General features: G+C 41.3%; 1 protein-coding gene across 3 annotated transcripts in view; it reads right to left on the reverse strand.

Annotated features, from left to right (window-relative positions):
- Positions 1–2,405: 2,405 nt before the first annotated feature.
- ADAMTS6 (ADAM metallopeptidase with thrombospondin type 1 motif 6) overlaps positions 2,406–19,329 on the reverse strand; it is a 310,696-nt gene continuing 293,772 nt past the window's right edge. For all 3 annotated transcript variants that reach the window (XM_066602794.1, XM_066602795.1, XM_066602793.1), the window contains exons 23-25: positions 16,821–16,997; positions 11,948–12,104; positions 2,406–3,024 (exon numbers count right to left, since the gene is read on the reverse strand). In XM_066602794.1, the coding sequence (XP_066458891.1) occupies positions 2,915–3,024; positions 11,948–12,104; positions 16,821–16,997 (444 nt within the window). In that variant the 3' untranslated portion in view covers positions 2,406–2,914. The remainder of the gene's footprint in view (positions 3,025–11,947; positions 12,105–16,820; positions 16,998–19,329) is intronic.

Consider the following 19,329-nt stretch of genomic DNA (forward strand, 5'->3'; position numbering starts at 1 on the left):
TAAGAACATAATGATTTACTCATGTAAGGGTCTATTTACACTTGCATTATTGCCCACACATCAGGGTTTCTGTATTTTTGATAGCAAGAATTGCATAGTCTGCACCGCTATTTTTGCAATCAAAAATAGCAGAACTCTGACACACTATATTACATTGGGGTCCACCTGGATCCAACTTAGCTATCATTATCAAAGGGCACCATAATGCTAGTGTGAACAGAGCCTAACAGTTCTAAAAACCTACTATAACCTGGGCAGGTGCCAAAAGGTGAATCAGGAAACCCCTATAACCATCACCCAAGGTCACAAACTGATGTAGCACATAAAAAATAAAGTGCTTTAGGACACCATTACATTGTGGTCTAATATAGCAAAACTATGCTCCAATATTTATAAGGCAAGCTTTGATATTAAGGAGTAGTCTTGTCTTACAAATATTATTTTGTAGGTTTTTTACTAGAAAGTGAGATGCCAGAGTACATGATTACAATATATCACGTCTACTCTAACATTTGCAGATCAAAGAGGAACATCTTGGAACTCAAGTTAGCCTGGTCAAAGATTTCCATATTGACCTTTCATCTAGTTATCACTTTACTGAATATATGCGACTTAATTAAATTGAAAATCTCAGTTAGATCTTCACTTCTTTGAGCACACAATGCATCTTCTCCACAATTTAAGACTTTATGGAAGAATGATATAGTGTTATTCATTTTCTGACTGCTAAATACAAAAGATGGCAGCACGTTGACAGGCAACCAGGGTATCTGGCAAATTAGTAGCAGTTAAAAATGCTTAGGCGGTAATATTTTTGGAACTATTTGCACTTCTCACTGAACTATGCAGTTGACAATAACACAATCAAAAGTACAATTATGTAGAAAAAAAAATGAAACCTGTTTTAAATATCTCCCTAGTAAAAAGATAGCACCAATGACAACTGCTCTTTTATATTTTTCACATTAGCAAATAGGCTGACCGCAGGCAGTGGACTTCAGTTACAAAAAGGCAAACATTGCACAGTACTAAAGCTGTCGTATTGTACACTAGTATAGGTTGGTGGTCCTCCTGGAGGAGATTTGTATGCACAAGCCAGAATAAGAATTTTGCAAATATTTAATCAAAAAGTCTATATATCTAGATTTATGGATTGCAGGTTTGGTGCAGTTTTTTGTGATAGTAGAACTATGGGTTTGTCCAGATTTGAAAAAAAAAAAAAAAAAGAGGGTATTTCCCAGAAACTGGGCCACTCATCCTACGGTAGGATTTATTATTAAAGCTCAGCCCCATTTATATTCTATTTTCAGAAAATGTACTAGCTTTCAGCTTCCCTAGTTGAGGGAGTTATTCCGATTGCTAGATTTAGTATTGGGAAGGAATTTTTTCCCTAAAATAAGGAAAATGACTTCTACCGCCTGGGTATTTTTTGCCTTCCTCTGGATCAACATTTAACACTATGAATTGGGTTGTCATCGGTCTTTTTTCAGCCTTACAAACTACGCTACTCTATTTAGTTCATGGGTTGTGTCTGGTATTACAGTTCAGTCGCATTTACTTGAATGGGGATGAGCTGCTAAGATCAAGCAAGAGTGGTGATGTTTTTGGAAAAAATCAGACCCTTTCTGTAAATTCTGGACACTTCCACTTTTTTGTTTGATCCAGTCCCAGTTTCTCTTATAAAAAGCACTACAAATTGAATTGTGGAAGACCTCTTAAAGCGATAGTGTAGCTGGGAATGACTACCGGAGCATTCGGTGCTGTGTAACTGTGGTGGTGCCAACAATCCTCTTTATCTTGGTCAAGGTATTTAGATACACAACTAGAGTAGTGAACTTAGTTTTTGCTCCAGCTGAAGGAAAGTCATTACGACTCAGCTGAGGTTTCCATGTTGCTGTTAAACGTGTGTACAATAAGCCGGTTTTAATGAGACCTTATAGATAAATGGTCTATTAAGTACGGATAGTAGATTGCCGAAAAGTTAAAATCACAAGATAATTACTATTATTATATGCTTATTTTGATTTCTGTGCTTCTCCATTACAGTGCAAATGCATAAACAAACTGGATCTGAAAACTGAGGGACTTCGACCGATGTAACGGAGGTCCACTGTGCTCTGTATGATTCTAAACATTCAAAAATTCTTTCTGAACTGATTTTTTTTAATCACCTACAACTATATATTGCTAAAACAAATTCATTCCCCCGGTATATGACGTGCAGGCTTTCAATGATGCACTTCCGAATACTGACGATTGATTACCAATATAATCTTAATTATATACGTAAATTGCTTCACAGCAGAATTACAGGAAAGCGCTGAAGAATTCAGGCAGAATAACAAAATACACTTATTTTAGTTTTTGATTTATAATTGCTTTTTAAATAACATTTCAAAGCCCATTCTTATAACTTAAACTGTGGTGCCGTAAAACTGAGATAAAATATTTATAATTTTTAGCTATGACGTAAGAATTTTTTCTCTCTCTCTCTTAGACCAAGTCATAACAGCTACATTTGAAAAAGAAAAAAAAAAAAAAGTAAAGTTTAAATACAAATTGATTCAGTGTCATTTTGTAAGTCCATAATAAAAATGGTTCAAGGAGGTAAGCTTGGCAATTGTGGTAGTTGTGCGAACACAAACGTTCCATAGTCTGCTCTGTTCGACTGTTTGAAATTGTTCCAATTTGGCTTTCCTCCTTGTCGGGGTGTCCAGCACTTTGGATAATAAATTCACTTCACAGAAGTTAAATAATATTGAAATCCTGTCAGTTGGGGCTGACGAGTGGTTATGTTGTACACAGGGTTATCTCATTTCAAGGACATCCATCTCATTCCTCTCCGTCCTTCTGAGGAGGGGACGCTGTTTCGACCATGGATAACAATACTCTCCTTGTCTTGCTGTGGTATGGGTCAATGTCCTTGGCAAGTTTTGCAACACATTTGTCTAAAGTATGCTCGGCTGCAGAATTTGAACTTCAGGACCAGCGGGCAATAAGCCACTTTGTTCACATCTTTACACTCTGAAAAATATAAGATGGAACAATACAATTAGGGAAAAATTCACATTTCTAGTTCTTTAAACAAAAAAAAAAATAAGGTCTACATTTACTAAACAGATGCGGTGTGCCACAAAGTTTTGTAAAAGTTTATGACTTTTCTTGATGCTTACCAAATTTTTATATATCTAGATGAACCACCAAATAATTGTCCTTTACAAGATGAATATAGACATAAACATATCCTTAAAAGGGTTGTCTGCGGTAATAAAAAAACAAAAACACACGTTCCCTATGCTATTGAACAATAAACATGCTTATACTCACCTTTCCTAGGTATCTGACTCTTCCACGCTGCAGCTCCGTCCTCTGTGCTTGATCTGTGTTTATAGGCTTCGGTTAGTCTGTGTACAGGATGCCACAGACCGCTGCAGCCAATCACAGACCTCAGTGCTCAAGTGCTGAGGTCTATGATTGGCTGCAGCAACCTATGACATCCTGTAAACATACTGATGGTAGCCTCTGAACACAGCGGCACAGGGAAGACTCAGAGCGGCCAGCGCAGAAGGTGCAGGGACCTTGGAAAGGCGCATGGGAGCTACTTTATTATTTTATGGCATGGGGAACCCCTTTAAGGGCATAGCCCCAGTTAAAGGGCACTTGTCAGCTCTTTCAACCCTACTAAACGGAGTACAGTAGCAGACGACTAAATTACAGTTCTTTCAAAAAATACGTTTCTTAGCTTTACATTAGAAAACATATCTGCAGAAAAATTAAAATTCACGATGTTGCACGCTGATGTCTATGTACCGGTCAGGTGGGTGGGATTGATCCTCTCTTCTGGCTGGGGCTTTTAGAATAAAATTCACCCAACTCTGCTGCTGTGTCCTACGTCATCCACAGAGTATTATGACCTCTCATGCATGCGCCGCACGTTTGTGTTACGGTGTACGCGCGGATGGATGTGACAAATCTGCCCACAAAAGGGATAAATTATCGGTGCATGCACCAGTCCACAAACTTCTACCGTATGCGTGAGCGTTCATAGTGTTCCCTCGATGACGTAAGACACAGCGGCAGAGTTGGGTGGGTTTCTGCTAAAATCTCTGGCCAGAAGATACAGTCTGGACCCACCCACCAGATTGGAACATTAGCTTGTTTTCTGCAGGTATGCTTTCTAATGGAGAAAGAAACTTATTTTTGGAAAGACCTGTAATTAAGTACTTTGCTTAAAAAGGGGGTTGTCTGAGTTGTAACATCTGTTGACAACTCCTTCCCCATGCAGTAAAATAACAAGTGTTGATAAGCTCTACTCTCCCCGCTCCCGCTGTGTCCTGTGATGGTGCTCAGTAACTCCCGCCCACCCCCCCTCCAATCTCTGTTGACAGCTGCAGTCCTGCCAGGTTTATGGGACGGCACAGAGGCTTCAGCCAATAACTGAGCTCATCCATGATCAACTGTCTGTTCACTGTGGGTGGAGGCTGGAAGAGATCTCTGGCACACTCCACCTCTATTCACTAAGTGGTCTTCTCTCCTGGGTGAAAGCACAGGAGTGATAATCGCTGGAAACGATTGTCGGGTGTTTAAGTGCCTGACAATCAACCTGTCTAAAAGGGCCCCAAGTCTTAATAGGAGATCAGTCAGTGTGCTGGACTGATAAAGCTGGAATTTGCTGATAGGAACTGCAGCAGAGAAGGCATAAAGGCTCTTTTACACGTAAGGAGTGTTGGGCAAACGATACTTGACACTTGTCCCCGTGTATACTCGCTCCCGTGCTGTTACACAGGAGAGAGTATAGCTAGATCGCAGCCAGCAGGGCGGCGGGGCAGCTGAAGCAGAGTTTTTTTCCCTCGCCCCTCTCCATTCGCTGTAAGCAGCGGCCGTCCAGTCATTCAGTTTCTGCATGCTTTTACACGGGAAAATTATCGTTCAAAATCCTGCTGGAGCGCTGGGTTTTGAATGATCAGAATGACAATTGTCCCGTGTAAAAGGGCCGTAAGGCTGAAAACCAAACTTCAGTTCAGCCTCACTGACAGATCTCCTATGGAGACTTAGGGCCCTTTTAGATGAAACGATTATTGTTCAAAGAAATTGTTAGATTGTGCGAAACGGAACAGAAATCATTCAATGTAAACACGGCCAACGATTAGATGAAAAACAATAATTCACACGCTTATCGTTTGTCATTCATTTAACCCTTTCCAACCCAATGTCGGGCCTGCCCCGACATCATCATTTTCCGTCACAGCTCCGATGTTGGGACAGGTCCGACACTGCAGTGCAGGAGTGCACTGATCCTCATCAAGGACCCCTGAGGAGAAGGCAGAAAGGGTTTTTAACCCTTTCTGCCTTCTCCTTTACACATTACATAGCGCTCAATTAGCGCTATGTAATGCATGAAGATTCCGGCCGGCGATCATGTGACCGCTGGTGTTACCTGGTCCCCAGCGGTCACATGAACGACGAGTTGGGAGGCCATAAAGGCCAATAATCGACTTTATGAGAAGAATTTTTTTTCCCCTTAAATAAGGAAAATTCTCTTCTACCTCATTGGGGTTTTTTGCCTTCTTCTGGGTCAACATTGGAGGGGTAATAAGCTGAACTGGGGGAACATATGTCTTTTTCAGCCTAACATACTATGTTACTTTGTTTTTGTAGTTGTTGGAAAAGAGAATGTTTTTGATTTTTTTGACTTTTTTCTTTTTTAGTTGCATGTTACACGATAAGAAAAGCAAGTGTGAGAACCATAGCAGTGACCTCTTAATGTTTGATACAGGACCCAAAGAAATCTCAATTTAGTTTTTAAAATATGCTGTGATTCGGACAATGAAAATTCTCCCTTGACCTGAATAGGATGGGAACAAAGTAATTTATTCCATTGGTGGGTTTGTACAGGACACCAAGACTTCTGCATGTCAGTTCCATTAGTTAAGGTTTAAACCATCTGTGGCTTGCAGAAAACGGACTTAAATTCCTCTTCAAAGTCCATTGATACTGGTTGAAATTGGACCATAAAACTGTCCTCTAGAGTAGACGAGAAGGTTTTTGTATCAAACTGCCAAGCACAAAAGCATCTGCTACATTTGGGGTGTTATAACTGGCTATAAATTACACTTGTAACAAAGCTTATCATGCTATATCCATAACCCATTGTTTGGCGCTTGGGAAGCAAGTCAATATCCTGCATTTTATGGTGAGCTGAATGCGACAAAGGAATTAAGAAAGGAACCTAAGGAGAGCTAAAGAGTTCACAAAGTAATGATCACGCCAAGGAAGGAAATATCAGCTCTCTATAGTCGCTCCTTGAATGGTTACTTCAACCGAGACTGGAAACTTTCTGGTCTTATGAGGAGTTTTATAGGCAAATTTTTGATAGCGTCCAAGATACTGTATTTTTAACACAGTGGATAGAAAGGGAAAGATTTTCAAGATATGATTTTATGAGTCTGGTAAACTGCAAGTCTGTGCAACCAAGGATGCAGGTAATGTGCTGGAAATCCTAATTCTGCAAAACTGGTGTCATGACAGAAGAGAGTACTCACGTGTCTGCAACAGTTCCTCCGTCTTAGAAAATAGTCTACATTCTGTAGAATAACCTTGGTTTAAGGTAGAGCATAAAGCAGAGATGGCCATCACATTGTTCGGAATTAGGGGTTGATACTAGGGCATGCTGGCATTTCTAGTTCCAAAACAGATATTTAAGCCTTTAACCCAGAGGCGTGCCTTGCAGCTGCTGGACCCCAGTGCAAAATCTGTAGCAGGGCTCCCAGCTTCATTGATGGCATTGGTTTGCAATATGGGGAAGAGAAACGTTATGGGCTTCTGTGCCCAAGTGCGCCCGCACCCTCTGCACCCCTTATACTTACATCCTTAAGGACATGATCCCCCTTTTTTTCCCCATTTTTGGTTTCTCCGTCCCGCTTTTAAAAAAAAAACATAACTCTTATTTTTTTGTCTACATAGCTGTCAGAGGGATTGTTTCTTGTGGGCCGAGTAGTATTTTTCAGGTAATACTATTTCATGTACCATATTATTTACTGAGAATCTTTAAAAAAATTTCAGGTGGAGTGAAATGAAAAAAAAAGGCAATTTCATCATCTTTGGGAAGAGGGGGTTGTCTTATTTTTATGGTGTACACACCGCGACAAAAATGACATAACGTTTTTCCGTGGCTCAGTACAATTCCAATGATACCAAATTTATTCCGTTTTTTTTTTTTGCTATACTCAGCCCGATCCCCCTCTGCTCTGGTTAATTCTTTATTTAATTTGGCTGCCCATGCCTTGTGCGCTCCACATGTGGTTTGTTTTTCAGTGGTGGTTGCATATCTTTATACCTAGGCTGACCATGCTTTGTGTACTCCATATGCCGCTCATTGCTGATCTAGTAACAGTATATTCAGCCTAGTTTTCTATCCTTAATACTGGGTCATATATGAGTTTTTTGTGTCTCCTTCTACAATATATGCATGGGTCTGTATAGCCAACACCTTTTGTGAGTGATATATACCCAAGATATGAGTTATTTGTATTCAGGTTGGAAATATTTTGGACATGTGTGTATTTTTGCATGAGTTCAGATATTTAACGTCTTTCCAGAGCTTTTGTAAGCGATACATGTTTTTGGGGGGATTACGGTATATGGAGGTCACTCTATTTTAGGAGTGTTTTTTCTATGTTATGATTTTTAAATGTTTTTAATTGGTCTGTGGTTGTTTATATAGGATGTGCTGCTAATATGTAATTTTACTATTTTCAGCATTTTTGAATTCTTTTTCTCTTACATAATTTAAGTGTGCCTCCTTGTCCTCATACATATATACCTTTGGTTTATACTTCAGTATATGGTAGACATTATATTAAGATAGTCCACAGGCCCATCGTAATAGGCAGAAATACATGCCAGCCCTGGAGGTCATCAAAAAGTTCCTGGCTACTATGACAACTGAACTGCACCTCACGATATCTCTTTGCTGGGGGTTGTTTGAGACCTCCAGGTGCCGATCAGGGCATTTCAAGAGTTAAAGGGGTTTTCTGAAAACCCAAAACATTGATGGCAGTGGGGGGACACAAGGTATTAAAAAAAAACCAAAAAAAAACAAAACAAGACACCATACTCATCTCACTTTGTGCGCTGCTTCCCTGCCACCGCTCACCACTGATCCGATCATCTATTTACAGCGGCTGCAGGGGTGACAAGCGGCTGTATAACTACAGGACCATTGCAGCCAATGGGAGACCAGCAGTGCTGCCTCAGAGCTTCTACACTAGAAGCTCAAGTGACAGGCTTATCGGACGTGAGGCCTTCTGGCCGAGTGACATCACCTGTCAGATGCCGCAGCGCTGGACCACTGAAACGGCACACTGGCATCACTGTGAGTTTATTACTTTTATATAGTTTTAGATACAGGGAACTCAAAGCTATATAAAAGTAATAACTCCGAAAACCTCATTAACAGCCGTCACCGGTGTGAACGCTGGTTGTAGCTGTTGTGGACGGGTGTCAAAGACAGATTAAAAGCTTACACTGACTCTGCATGTAGCGGGCTCAGCTTCCGATCCCTCTCCATGTGAACCTCACACACCCAGGATGTACATATATGTACTGGGGCACTACAGGGCTCTTTAAACCTTTCTTTAAAACAAAAGTCCCCAAATTTTTTTTTAATATATATTTCTATTTTTCTGTTATGCAAACAGGGGATGGATAAAGTACCTCCATTTCGCTACCTATTGGAAGGTGATTTCCCTATTCAGTAAGTCAATGTTGCAACTTTCAACATGCCTTGACAACATAACTAAGGATATAAGCCAAACGAAAGTCTTCTCCAGAAGGGAAAGACACCCAGCTGTGACAGGCTGTTTCAGGGTCATTGCCCCTTATCAGAACAGAGCAGGGTACTGGTTGGCTGGATGAGACACCTTTAATGTAGGTCTGGGGGAATAAAGTTTCTTCTTGAGGAAAGTGCCAAGTTGGCATAGGGACTCTTATATAGGCCATGCAATGCTCCCTATTTAATGATGCTTATAGTTTAGGTGACCTAGAGTCCGGGGAGCCTCTTTTATTCCCCATCCAGTCCGCCATTCCTGTGGTGTCCCTGGCAAAATCAGCAGGCACAGCAAAAGGGACTCTTTGGCCGCCTACACACGGCTGGATTTGCATTGCGGAATCTGCGGCCGTTATCTGACCCTGGATTCCGCAGCAAAACCCGCTATTTACATGCCATGCAAAAGCGTTTTTTTCAGGCCAATGAGCGTAAATCAATTGCAATTTTCCACTTGCAGAGGGAAAATCGCAGCATGTTCTATTTTAGTGCGGGCAGCTTCTATTGAAGTCAATGGAAGCAGTCCATCCCGCAGCCCTTCTGCAATGAGCATTGCAGAAGTGTCGTGGGATTGGCGTCATCGCCTAGCGACGGAGTGGGAGAATCTATACTGCACATGTCCGACGGCTCGCTAGCCGGAACATCTGAAGCACAGAAGGTCGTCTGCACTGACAGAATCCGACCCGTTCGTTTGCAGGCAGCCTTTTCAGGTGGCTGCGTGCATGCACTGCAATAGAAATGAATTTGAGTGTACGCACACATCCTTCTGAAGAGAGTCAAAGCCAGTGTGCATCCACTGACGTCGCTTGAGACACTGCAGGAACAGGGCACCAGGTGAATAAGATAAGAGGCTCCCCTAGACTCCACATAACCTAAACTATAAGTGCCATAACTTAAGCTCCATTTACACGCAATGATTATCGCTCAAAATGCACTCAAACAATGTATTTTGAGCGATAATCGTTGCATGTAAATTCTACCATCGTTTGCTTTTTGGCCGAACGATGATTTTTAGTTAAGTTTAAAATCCATCGTTCACCTGGGCAGCTGATAGCAGGGACCGCACGCTGTGATTCTCCACGGGAGCGCTGATAACATTGTATTCAGCAGCAGTCCCTTGGGAGAACACAGCAGATGTATGCAGATATCTGCATACAGGGAAGGGAGCCTCATTTATTTGCAAATGAAGCTAATAAGCTACTAATGGGCATCAGTGCCCATTAGCAGCTTATGCAAAATGTTCGCTCAAACTGTCAGTTATCCTATCTTTTGAATGAATTTTGAGCGATCATCTTTACGCGTAAATGGGGCTTCAGTTTATGGTGGTTATAGTTGATGGTGGGTTCCCTTTAACACGTTATGATAACTTTCCAGCCAAAGTTTACCCTTTTAATTACTTTACAATGGCTTTTGCTGTGTTAAGATAAGGCAACAGTGGTTTTTCAATGGTTTAAGATTAAATAACTTGTCAGAGAAAGATATCCCAGTCGGATTAAACTTTACTATATCTGTAGTGGAGAGACAATGTAAGTCCATCCAGAGATGTGACACACATTAAAACACGCATTGTTCATTTTAGCACTATACCCTTAAAAACAGAACTGTACAATAAAACGAAAACTGAAAACTACCCGACTTGCAGCCTGAACCGTCTCTCCTCACTACGCAGGTCCCAGGAGGCTTTGCATATTGTGGTTGTGGTGGTTATGTATATTTCACAAATGTTTATGGGTAACATAAAAATCCTGCGGTGCTCACTGTCTGCACTTTACTTTCAACAAAAATGTAATGCAATCCCTTACGGTGAACATGTCAGATTCTCCCCTCTTTCTACTGGCTCCATCTACATGCATAAAGCAGTGAAATGACGGCTGGATATTACTGACTAATGAATAATCTTTCACCATGTCACATTCTTCTAAACTCCAAGGTAGAAACGATTATAAAAAAAACTATTTTCGGGTGACAGAATTAGATTTTTGAATTACCAAACCGTATTAATACTTGGAGTGCATACACAATGCTGTTTTGGAGTCATTATTTCACAATACGGGATGCCCCTTCCTCCATTATTTCTATGAGAATTGTGTAATGCTTCAATTCTCCATCGGAGGAGCTGCAGAGAAAATTATAACTGATCCCTTGAGGTCCCAAGCAGGTAGTCGGGATGTGATCAGCTTATTGTCGAAGGACCCTTCTAACCAATAGGGATTGACCAAAGTAGTTCACCCATTTAAGAGGGTTCTTTTACAAAGACAACTCCTCTTTAAAATGAAGTCGATGCCGTGATCATTTGATTGCCAAGGATTTGGCTTTTCTTACACATTCCCCCACATATTACTGCTGTGGATATGAGAAACGGGACAACCTGTGATCTGTCTATCATTGGGGAATCCAGCTGATCACCTAATGTCTAAAGCATCCACCCAACTCTTTCCTGACGGCAGATGCCAAGGGAGAAAAGGATGGGGTAGTTGGTTTTTAATGGCCCAATCCTTTTGTTCTTGGGAGATAAGCAGAGGTGCCTGGTGGCAACTTTCTCCCCTCACTACACAGATGCACTCAACTTTTTTCTAAAAAATTAAATGCATTTTTTTTAATGAAATGGCAATTTTACGTACATTTTACGTGATAAATGTACATACCATAAAACTTTTTTCTTCCTCGCAGTCGAGGGCGGAGAAGCAGCTGGCGGTGGTACTAGACTGTTAAATTTACTGGTATTTTTAAGGTACAAATAGTGGTAGGCAACCAGTGAGTATAACCGCATAACGGAAAGATGTAAAGTCACAATTGCGTTGTAAAGATGTGAAGCTTGAGGCTTTCTGCATATAATCGCTCCTGCCCTTCGTGCGTCCTCCATTGTTCTCATAAATCTACTGCTTGTGGCTGCAGTAATATTTGAAGTATTTTATAAAGAATTACTGCAGCCATGAAATAGTTTAGTCTACTCCAGGTCCCTCTTGACTCACCATGTTGAAGGAAATGAAAACCAGTAATGTGCGTGTTTTTCGTTGTCTCGCGTCTGTTTTATGAAGTATTTGACTTGCCTCGCTTACAATACCTTCACTACAATTGCTCTGCTTCCCATATACCGAGCAGGCAGAAGCAGCACATACTCACCCTCTGTGTTAGAAATCGGGTTGCTGTCACATTTGCTTTCACACTGCTGCATTGACGGAGGACGAACAGTTTCTGGACAATCATTCGACGCTTGTCCCGTATAGGAGAGACACTGCACTGTCCTCATTTGCTGGCCCAGACCACAATGTGCAGAACACTAAGGAACAAAGAATATGAAGGGGTCATGTCATTATATACACCAAGAACAACTTACACTGACATCTCCAGCTACAGACAAATGAATCACTTAACAAGAAACAGGAGTTCTAATCTGGGACTGTACAAAAGTTTGACATTTTGAATTTTTTACGATTTCAGCAAAGTTTTTCTTTCTTTTGTCAACCTATAATGAGCCATCTAATAGAGTTAATAATGAGTAAATATGACAAGTTTTTTTTCGACATCACTATCACAAAAGGGTCCCCATATTAAAATGATCATAGGGCAGACATAATTTGACCAAGCTGTGCCTTTCATGATTATAAAAAAATCTTAAAACTGCATTATTGCATCGTAAAGTTATCCAAATAGTGTTTAACATTAATACAAAATAATTAACAAGTAGTGACATTTACAGTAGCAGCAAAGTGTATGAGATTTTGAAAACCAAGTCCACAAACTGCAAAAATAATCCGCACAAAACCTGTGCAGAAATTGACATGTGCAAAATTCAATTCCACAGCATACTAATTTTCTCGCTGTTTCTGCTGTGAAATTCACGTCTTCTCAATGGAATACATGATAAAACCCGCCTCAAAATCTGCACTAAATGGTGTAGATTTTGACGCAGGCTTTCTACTGCTAATCTGCAGCGGAATGCCTGTTGTGCACATTCTGCTACAAATCAGCCCCCGCGTGGACATGCCTTAACCCACAAAGGACCAGCCACAGTAAATATACGGCGGCTGGTCCTGGGGTTAAAGCACCGCCGATAGTAAAGTTACGACGGCGCTTTAAGTCTCCTGCCTTTGCAATCAATTAGAGGCAGGACGGGTTATCAGCTGTTAGTGACAGCTGATAACACAAAGGAGAAGGCAGGGGGGTATTTAACCCTTCCTGCCTTTTCCTTCCCCGAGTACACAGCGCTCAATGAGCACTGTGTACTAGAAAGTGAAAGTACAGTATAACTTTCACTACAAGAGCCGGGGTTCATGTGACTGCCGGGGTTCCCTGCTACAGCAGAGCTGGAGGGTTCATACTAGACCCTGGCCAGCTCTGCCAGTGACTAATGTCCCTACAGGGGTTGCTAACCCCTGTAACTGGGGCTCCTATGGATGCCCCAGCTACAGTGAGAAAGTGTCAAACAAGAAAAAAAAAAAAGAAAAGAATGTCCCGCAGAGGTCTTATATGACATCATGGGGGACATAGATAGTAAAAAGACATAATTCCATACATAAGTCGAACAATATAACAGAATAAAACAACAATATATACATAAGAAAGAAAATAACACAAAGCCGACGCCAACCAAAACCGTTGCCGTATGCGACCCGTAAACCAAAACCATACATACTATATATCAAAATGTCCGAAACAAATAGAGGAACCCGTTCAAATACTTTATTTTAGCATAAATATACCAAATTAAAAAAAATAACTATAAATGTTTAGAAAAATCATTTTTTTAGCATTTTACCCCCAATAAAACTAAAAAAAACGGAAAAAAAGTCAGTGAAAAAGCTATTTCAAAAAATTGCCCTATATGTCACGGAAAAGAAAAAATGCAGCAAAAATAATTTTGGTAGCTAAAAGGAAACAAAATAGGGCAGTAAAACCACCACATGGGTAATATCCCTAAAAAGTGTCTGGTCCTTAAGGTACAAAACAGCTTGGTCCTTAAGGGGTTAAGAACGACACCTTGTACTGGTGGAACCAGCCCGTCCATGCATTACATGTTCAGCATTGCATTTGACGGCCAGCATATAATTCTACTTTTTCCCTGCAGTGGAAATGTCTAGTCAAATTCAGCTTTTCCCAGCTATCACAGTTGATCACCAGAGGTTGATGAAGCCTGGCCCATGGAGATCTGCTTATCATTCCGATCTCTGTGCATTGCAGCACTGAAAGTGGGCACCTGATCAGCTGATTACTTGGGATGCCGATTGGTGGACCTCAACCAGTCAACTATTGATGACCTGTCCTTTGGATAGGTCCTTTTACACTGACAGTTTACAGCCCCACATTGAGTTAGAGCTGTCCTGCATAGTGTAATATACATATTTAGAACAGCCTCCGACATGGGGGCTCTGTCCTGCATAGTGTTAGAAACATATGTCTGTCCATGCCTTAAAACTCTGTGGAGAGTCCTTGCCGGGGTAGGAACACAGGGTTCCATAGAAAAGGCAGAAGGGGTATAAGTGAGAGGAAATCAATGTGAATACTTAATGGAGTCCCAAACCTTGATGAGAGAATGTATCCTAATAGGGTTTGTAATAGAGGTTCTGTGAATCAGTGTGGTCTACAAGACTTAATCAATGGTAAGAGGGAAGATCTCAGTGGCCTCTATAGAGAGCCAAGGGGGAGCATTCATTTTAGAATGAAGAAGTGCCAGTTGAGTTTTATGGGCTGCCTGGTAGTATTTTGAAAAAGTTCACAATGCCAAGACCTCCTTTCAGTCTGTGCCTGTACAACGTAGACTGTGAGACCCATTGAATAGAATCTTTCTGGACAAAACAAGGTGACATTTGCTGGAATGTTTTCAAAATATGTCCTGGGACATGGACAGGAAGAGCTCTAAAAAAAATATAAGAGTTTAAGAAGGAATGTCATTTTTAATGAGTTAACTCTTCCTATCCATGAAACATGGTAACAGTTCCAACTTTCCAGGAGCAGACTGAGTTTACGGAGTTATGTAGTTCTGGGCATATAATAATGCGTATGAGTTGGTTAGCTGAATGGCCAGAGAGCCCAATGACCCTAATGACTACTGAGATTGGAAGTTTGATTGGAGTTGAGAAACCAGAGGTCTTCTGCAGTCTGCTGTTGCAGGACGTGATGTGCTGGGGCTCACACATCCATGGGAATATGGCGGCTGCAGTGCATTGCTCCTCATGTCTTGCAGCCAGATCTGCCAGACCAGCTCTTACACTGAGCAGCGCCTGATGACTGGTGAGCTCTGAAGCTGTGTACTCTGATGGCTGAAGCTGAAAACGAGAACAGTGTCTGCCACGGACTTCCAGCGCTGCACTGCTGGACAGAAGAAGACCCCTCACGGAGTTAGGCCGCCTGTCCATGACTGAGGCGGAATATCGGTAGTGATGTTCCGACTGGGGAGACCTGTTAGGTCTCTGCGATGAGCCTATCTGACAAATAGGTTCACCACGGAGAACCATGGCAAATCGCGGCATGCTGCGATGTGAATCCCGCGAGCAGAGAATCGCTATGATTCTCTGCTCGTGGACAGGGGGCTGCGCTTTCCATAGCAACACTATGGAAAACGTTCACTGCGTTACCCGCGGCCGGATTATTGCTGCGGATAATGCAATGAACAATCGCCCGTGGACAGGCAGCCTTAAGGAGAAGCAGTCCCTCTTCAGAGTTATACCCTTAAGATACTGTCAAGGAAGAGTATCACAGGAAGCAAGGGCTCCATAGCCGCTGTTGTCTCAGTGGGAAGATCCCGGCGAAGCACATGAAGTAGGCCGCAGCCAGTCACAGGAGTCCTCAGCCAGCGGAACTCCCAGAAGCAGAATCCTGAAGTTACCCTTACAAAGGAGGATGGGGAAGATAGCAGCCAGATGTGTCTTTTGGGCTTAGATTAGGGATGTAAACTCCACAGTTATACCACGTCCCGTTTGGGTATTTATGGGTTAATGAATTGAACTGCGTGCGCTATCAATGAGCTACTCAATTCCACAGATTACAGACCAAGACCCTAGTATGCAATCAAAGCACTAAATAGTAACATATAATTAGAATAACGGATCCATCAACAGCGGCTGGTTGACAGTTTACAGGTATAAGAAGAGGAACAGGAACTGTTTTGCTATTTCGTATTCCGTACAAACAACTGACTAGTTAGAGCAATGTTCACATCTGCATTACAGGCGCCATTAGGAGCCTCCAGGCAGATGCATTCAAAAATCTCAGACGAAATAGTGCAGTATGCTGTGATACTTTGTCCAGGAAAATGCTGGAGGGCTTAACGGAAACTGGAGAGACCCCATTATAATCAATGGGATCTCTTTAGGGTTGTTTGTTTCCATCATAAAACGGATCCAACAATCTCTTTTCCTACTCCTGGGGTAGAGTAGGAAAAAGGAATGTCAAACAGTGATGTGAACATAGCCTAACTTGTCAAAAATCTATGTCAAATATATTAACCACTTGCTAGATATTACAATTGACGACTATTGATGCTTCATCTTAAAGGGGTTGTCAAGTTATAAACTATAATAATGGTCCATCTTCAAGACAGGTCATCAATAGTAGATTAGTGAATGTCTGTTATTCTCTGGGCTGGTGTGTTCATATACTTAGCTGATTTCTACAGGAAGCAGACACCTTCATTCCCTGCAGTGGCCAGGCTTGGTATTGCAGGCATTGAAGTGAGTGGGAGCTTTGACTGCAAGACCAAGCCTGGCCACTGCAGTGGGAACGAAGCTGTTTGCTTCCTGCAGAAATCAACTCAGTGCATGAGTGTACTGGCCTAGCAAACAGCAGATCAGAGGGCATCCCAGTTGGCAGACACCTATGATCTACTATTGATGACCTATCCTAAGGATAGATCAATAGCTTACAACTGGGCAACTCTTTTAAATAACACAATTCAGCTCTACTAACTCTGTACATCTATATTTTCTGATTGCTCAAACATGCAAACTCTAACTGCAAATTTCATATAAATTACTGGTTTATTTATGCCGTCACTCACCTGTCCCCATTCACCTGTAACCCATCGAGGAGGAGGACATCGTCCCAAACTACAGCGTATTCGGACCGGGGGTTTGCTTTCTTCAGCGCAGCTTGTGGATGGAAAGGTTTTGGAGAGGTCACTACTTTTACACTGAACAATTCGATGCTTAAATCCAGGTCCACACTTCGGTGTACACTAAAAAATAAAGCACAATTTAATTATGTTCATTGTACTAAAATTGAATAGCCCTTTTTATTATATTATTTGTTATCAAAACAGCTCAGCCCTCATGTGGATGCATTATGTAACTACAAGCTATGCCTCACACTCACTCATCATCACCATAGCATCTACAGGGTGGGCCATGCAAAAGTAGGCCGGCACCACACTCTTATGTAAGCTGTCTAAAAGAAAATTTGTCTTTGTTCCTCGTAGCAACCAATCACAGTGCAGATTTCATTTCTTCTACTGCTGAGGTAGCTGCACTGTAATTGGTTGCTATAAGGAACAAAGATTTATGCTAGATGGCTTTCATACGAGTGTGATGCCGAGCTAATTTTCCGTGATCACCCGCTACAATAAGCTTCACTCGAATGTTTTTTGCCAGAAAATATTTTAAATAGATGCGCTAAGAATAAAATAAAACCCTGCGGAGGCTTTTGAAAAGTTTCGCCAGTGTCTACAAATGTGGGGTAACAGGCAAAGGGACCTCCACGTTGGTTTGCCCTGAGTATTTTGTGTATGCAAAATAGCTGATGGCTTTACGTTATAACTATGACTTCTAATTCCGCTGAATAATTTTTCTTTGCATGGAGATATATATATATATATATATATATATATACACACACACACACATATACATGCATCCTGGGACAGGCTTTCTACTACATGTTTTTGAGCTCCGTGAATGGTTAGTTGTTTTTATACACCCAGCCCTACGTATATGACAAGTTCACAGGGATCTGTGAATGTATCCTCTCTACGTTCACATTCCCCAATATCAAGGGCCATACTGTAACACAATTCCACTCAACTGGTTCTATCTGTTCCTTCTTACCCTGTCTTCCAAAGTAAAAATACCTGAATGGGTTTGTTTTTGCAGTGACACACTAACCTGTGTACTCAAGAGTATGATAATAACTTGTGTAGGTGATAGTGTTTAATATATCATATGAATACACAAAAGATAACCAATAAGAAGTGCAACAAATTTAGCAAAAAATACAACTATAAATATTGTGTACAATGACAGCAGGATTACTAGACAATAGAACATTCAATAAGCATAATGGGGCTATAATACTGCCGGTCTCACATGGACGGGTCGGATTCCGCATGTGGGAGTCTGCATCAGAACTCGTCTCCGACCGTGGCCAGCGTCCACACAGAAATGTTTAAATCTGTGTTGTGGATTGTATGGACGGCTCGCCGCAGAACATACACAGCACAAATTTTTTTTTTAAATCTTTTTTCCCCTGCACCGTCACTAGGCGATTACGCGGGTACCCACAACCCATCTGCAATGTCAATTGCGGATGGGCCGTTGGTCAGATGTCTTCCACTGACTTCAATTGAAGCTGTTTGTGCAGAATCTGCATGCTTTGATTTTATTTCTGTGAGCGGCGGAAATTGGAATCTCTGTCCGCTTATGTGAGCAGACATGCCAATGCTCTATTCTTGCTAATGGGTGCGGAATACCGCGGATCGTCCATGCAGGTGAGCGTGAGACTGGCCTTAGATAGTTCAAGCTTAGACTAGACAGTCTGAAAATGTATCACAGTAGCTCAGCTGAATGATAAGTCGTCAAATTCTAAGACTAGTCTAAGTTTAGACCACCTTTTACTTGGCTTAGTGTACACCAAAAATTGCACCAATATGTTGGTGCAATACGCTTCAATTTTTGATGCCCCCTTTTTACGAAGAAACACCTATTTGTTAGACATGGCAAAAAAAGAAGTTACGGAAAGGGTCTAAAACACTAAGTCAATTTGGTGAAGAGCACGTTTAGGAGTTGTCTGGTTCAGTTTGAGCCAGGAAACTTTACAAATAAACCTTGATGCGAGTTGCTCAAAATAAAGCAACTATATATATATATTATATATCATACCCTTGGTAGTATAGTAAAAGTATATGATAATAAGAATGCTGCATAACGTAAAAACTATGCATATCCCTAGCAATGTAGCCTCATCAGGAAAACGTATGATGAGTAATAGACCATTCCTGGATATACATTAGTTTATGAAATTAATGAAAACATCTAGGATTGATTATAAACATCTAGGCGATTCCAATATTTTGATAAACCCCTGTATATATGCAATAATACGTTCATTTCAAGACTTTTCACTTTCAGCGATGATGGGTGAGGAATTGGCACAAAATCTGGCATGAACTAAGCCAACTAATAGGTGGAATAAAGTTAGACAGCCTACAGATATGCCAAGTCCATCATCCAACAGAATCTCTGGCGGATTTTAAGACTGTCTAGTCTGAGTTTGCACTGCCTAATCGTTAGACAGTA

This window comes from Eleutherodactylus coqui, chromosome 5 (genome assembly GCF_035609145.1).
Source record: "Eleutherodactylus coqui strain aEleCoq1 chromosome 5, aEleCoq1.hap1, whole genome shotgun sequence".
NCBI lineage: Eukaryota > Metazoa > Chordata > Amphibia > Anura > Eleutherodactylidae > Eleutherodactylus > Eleutherodactylus coqui.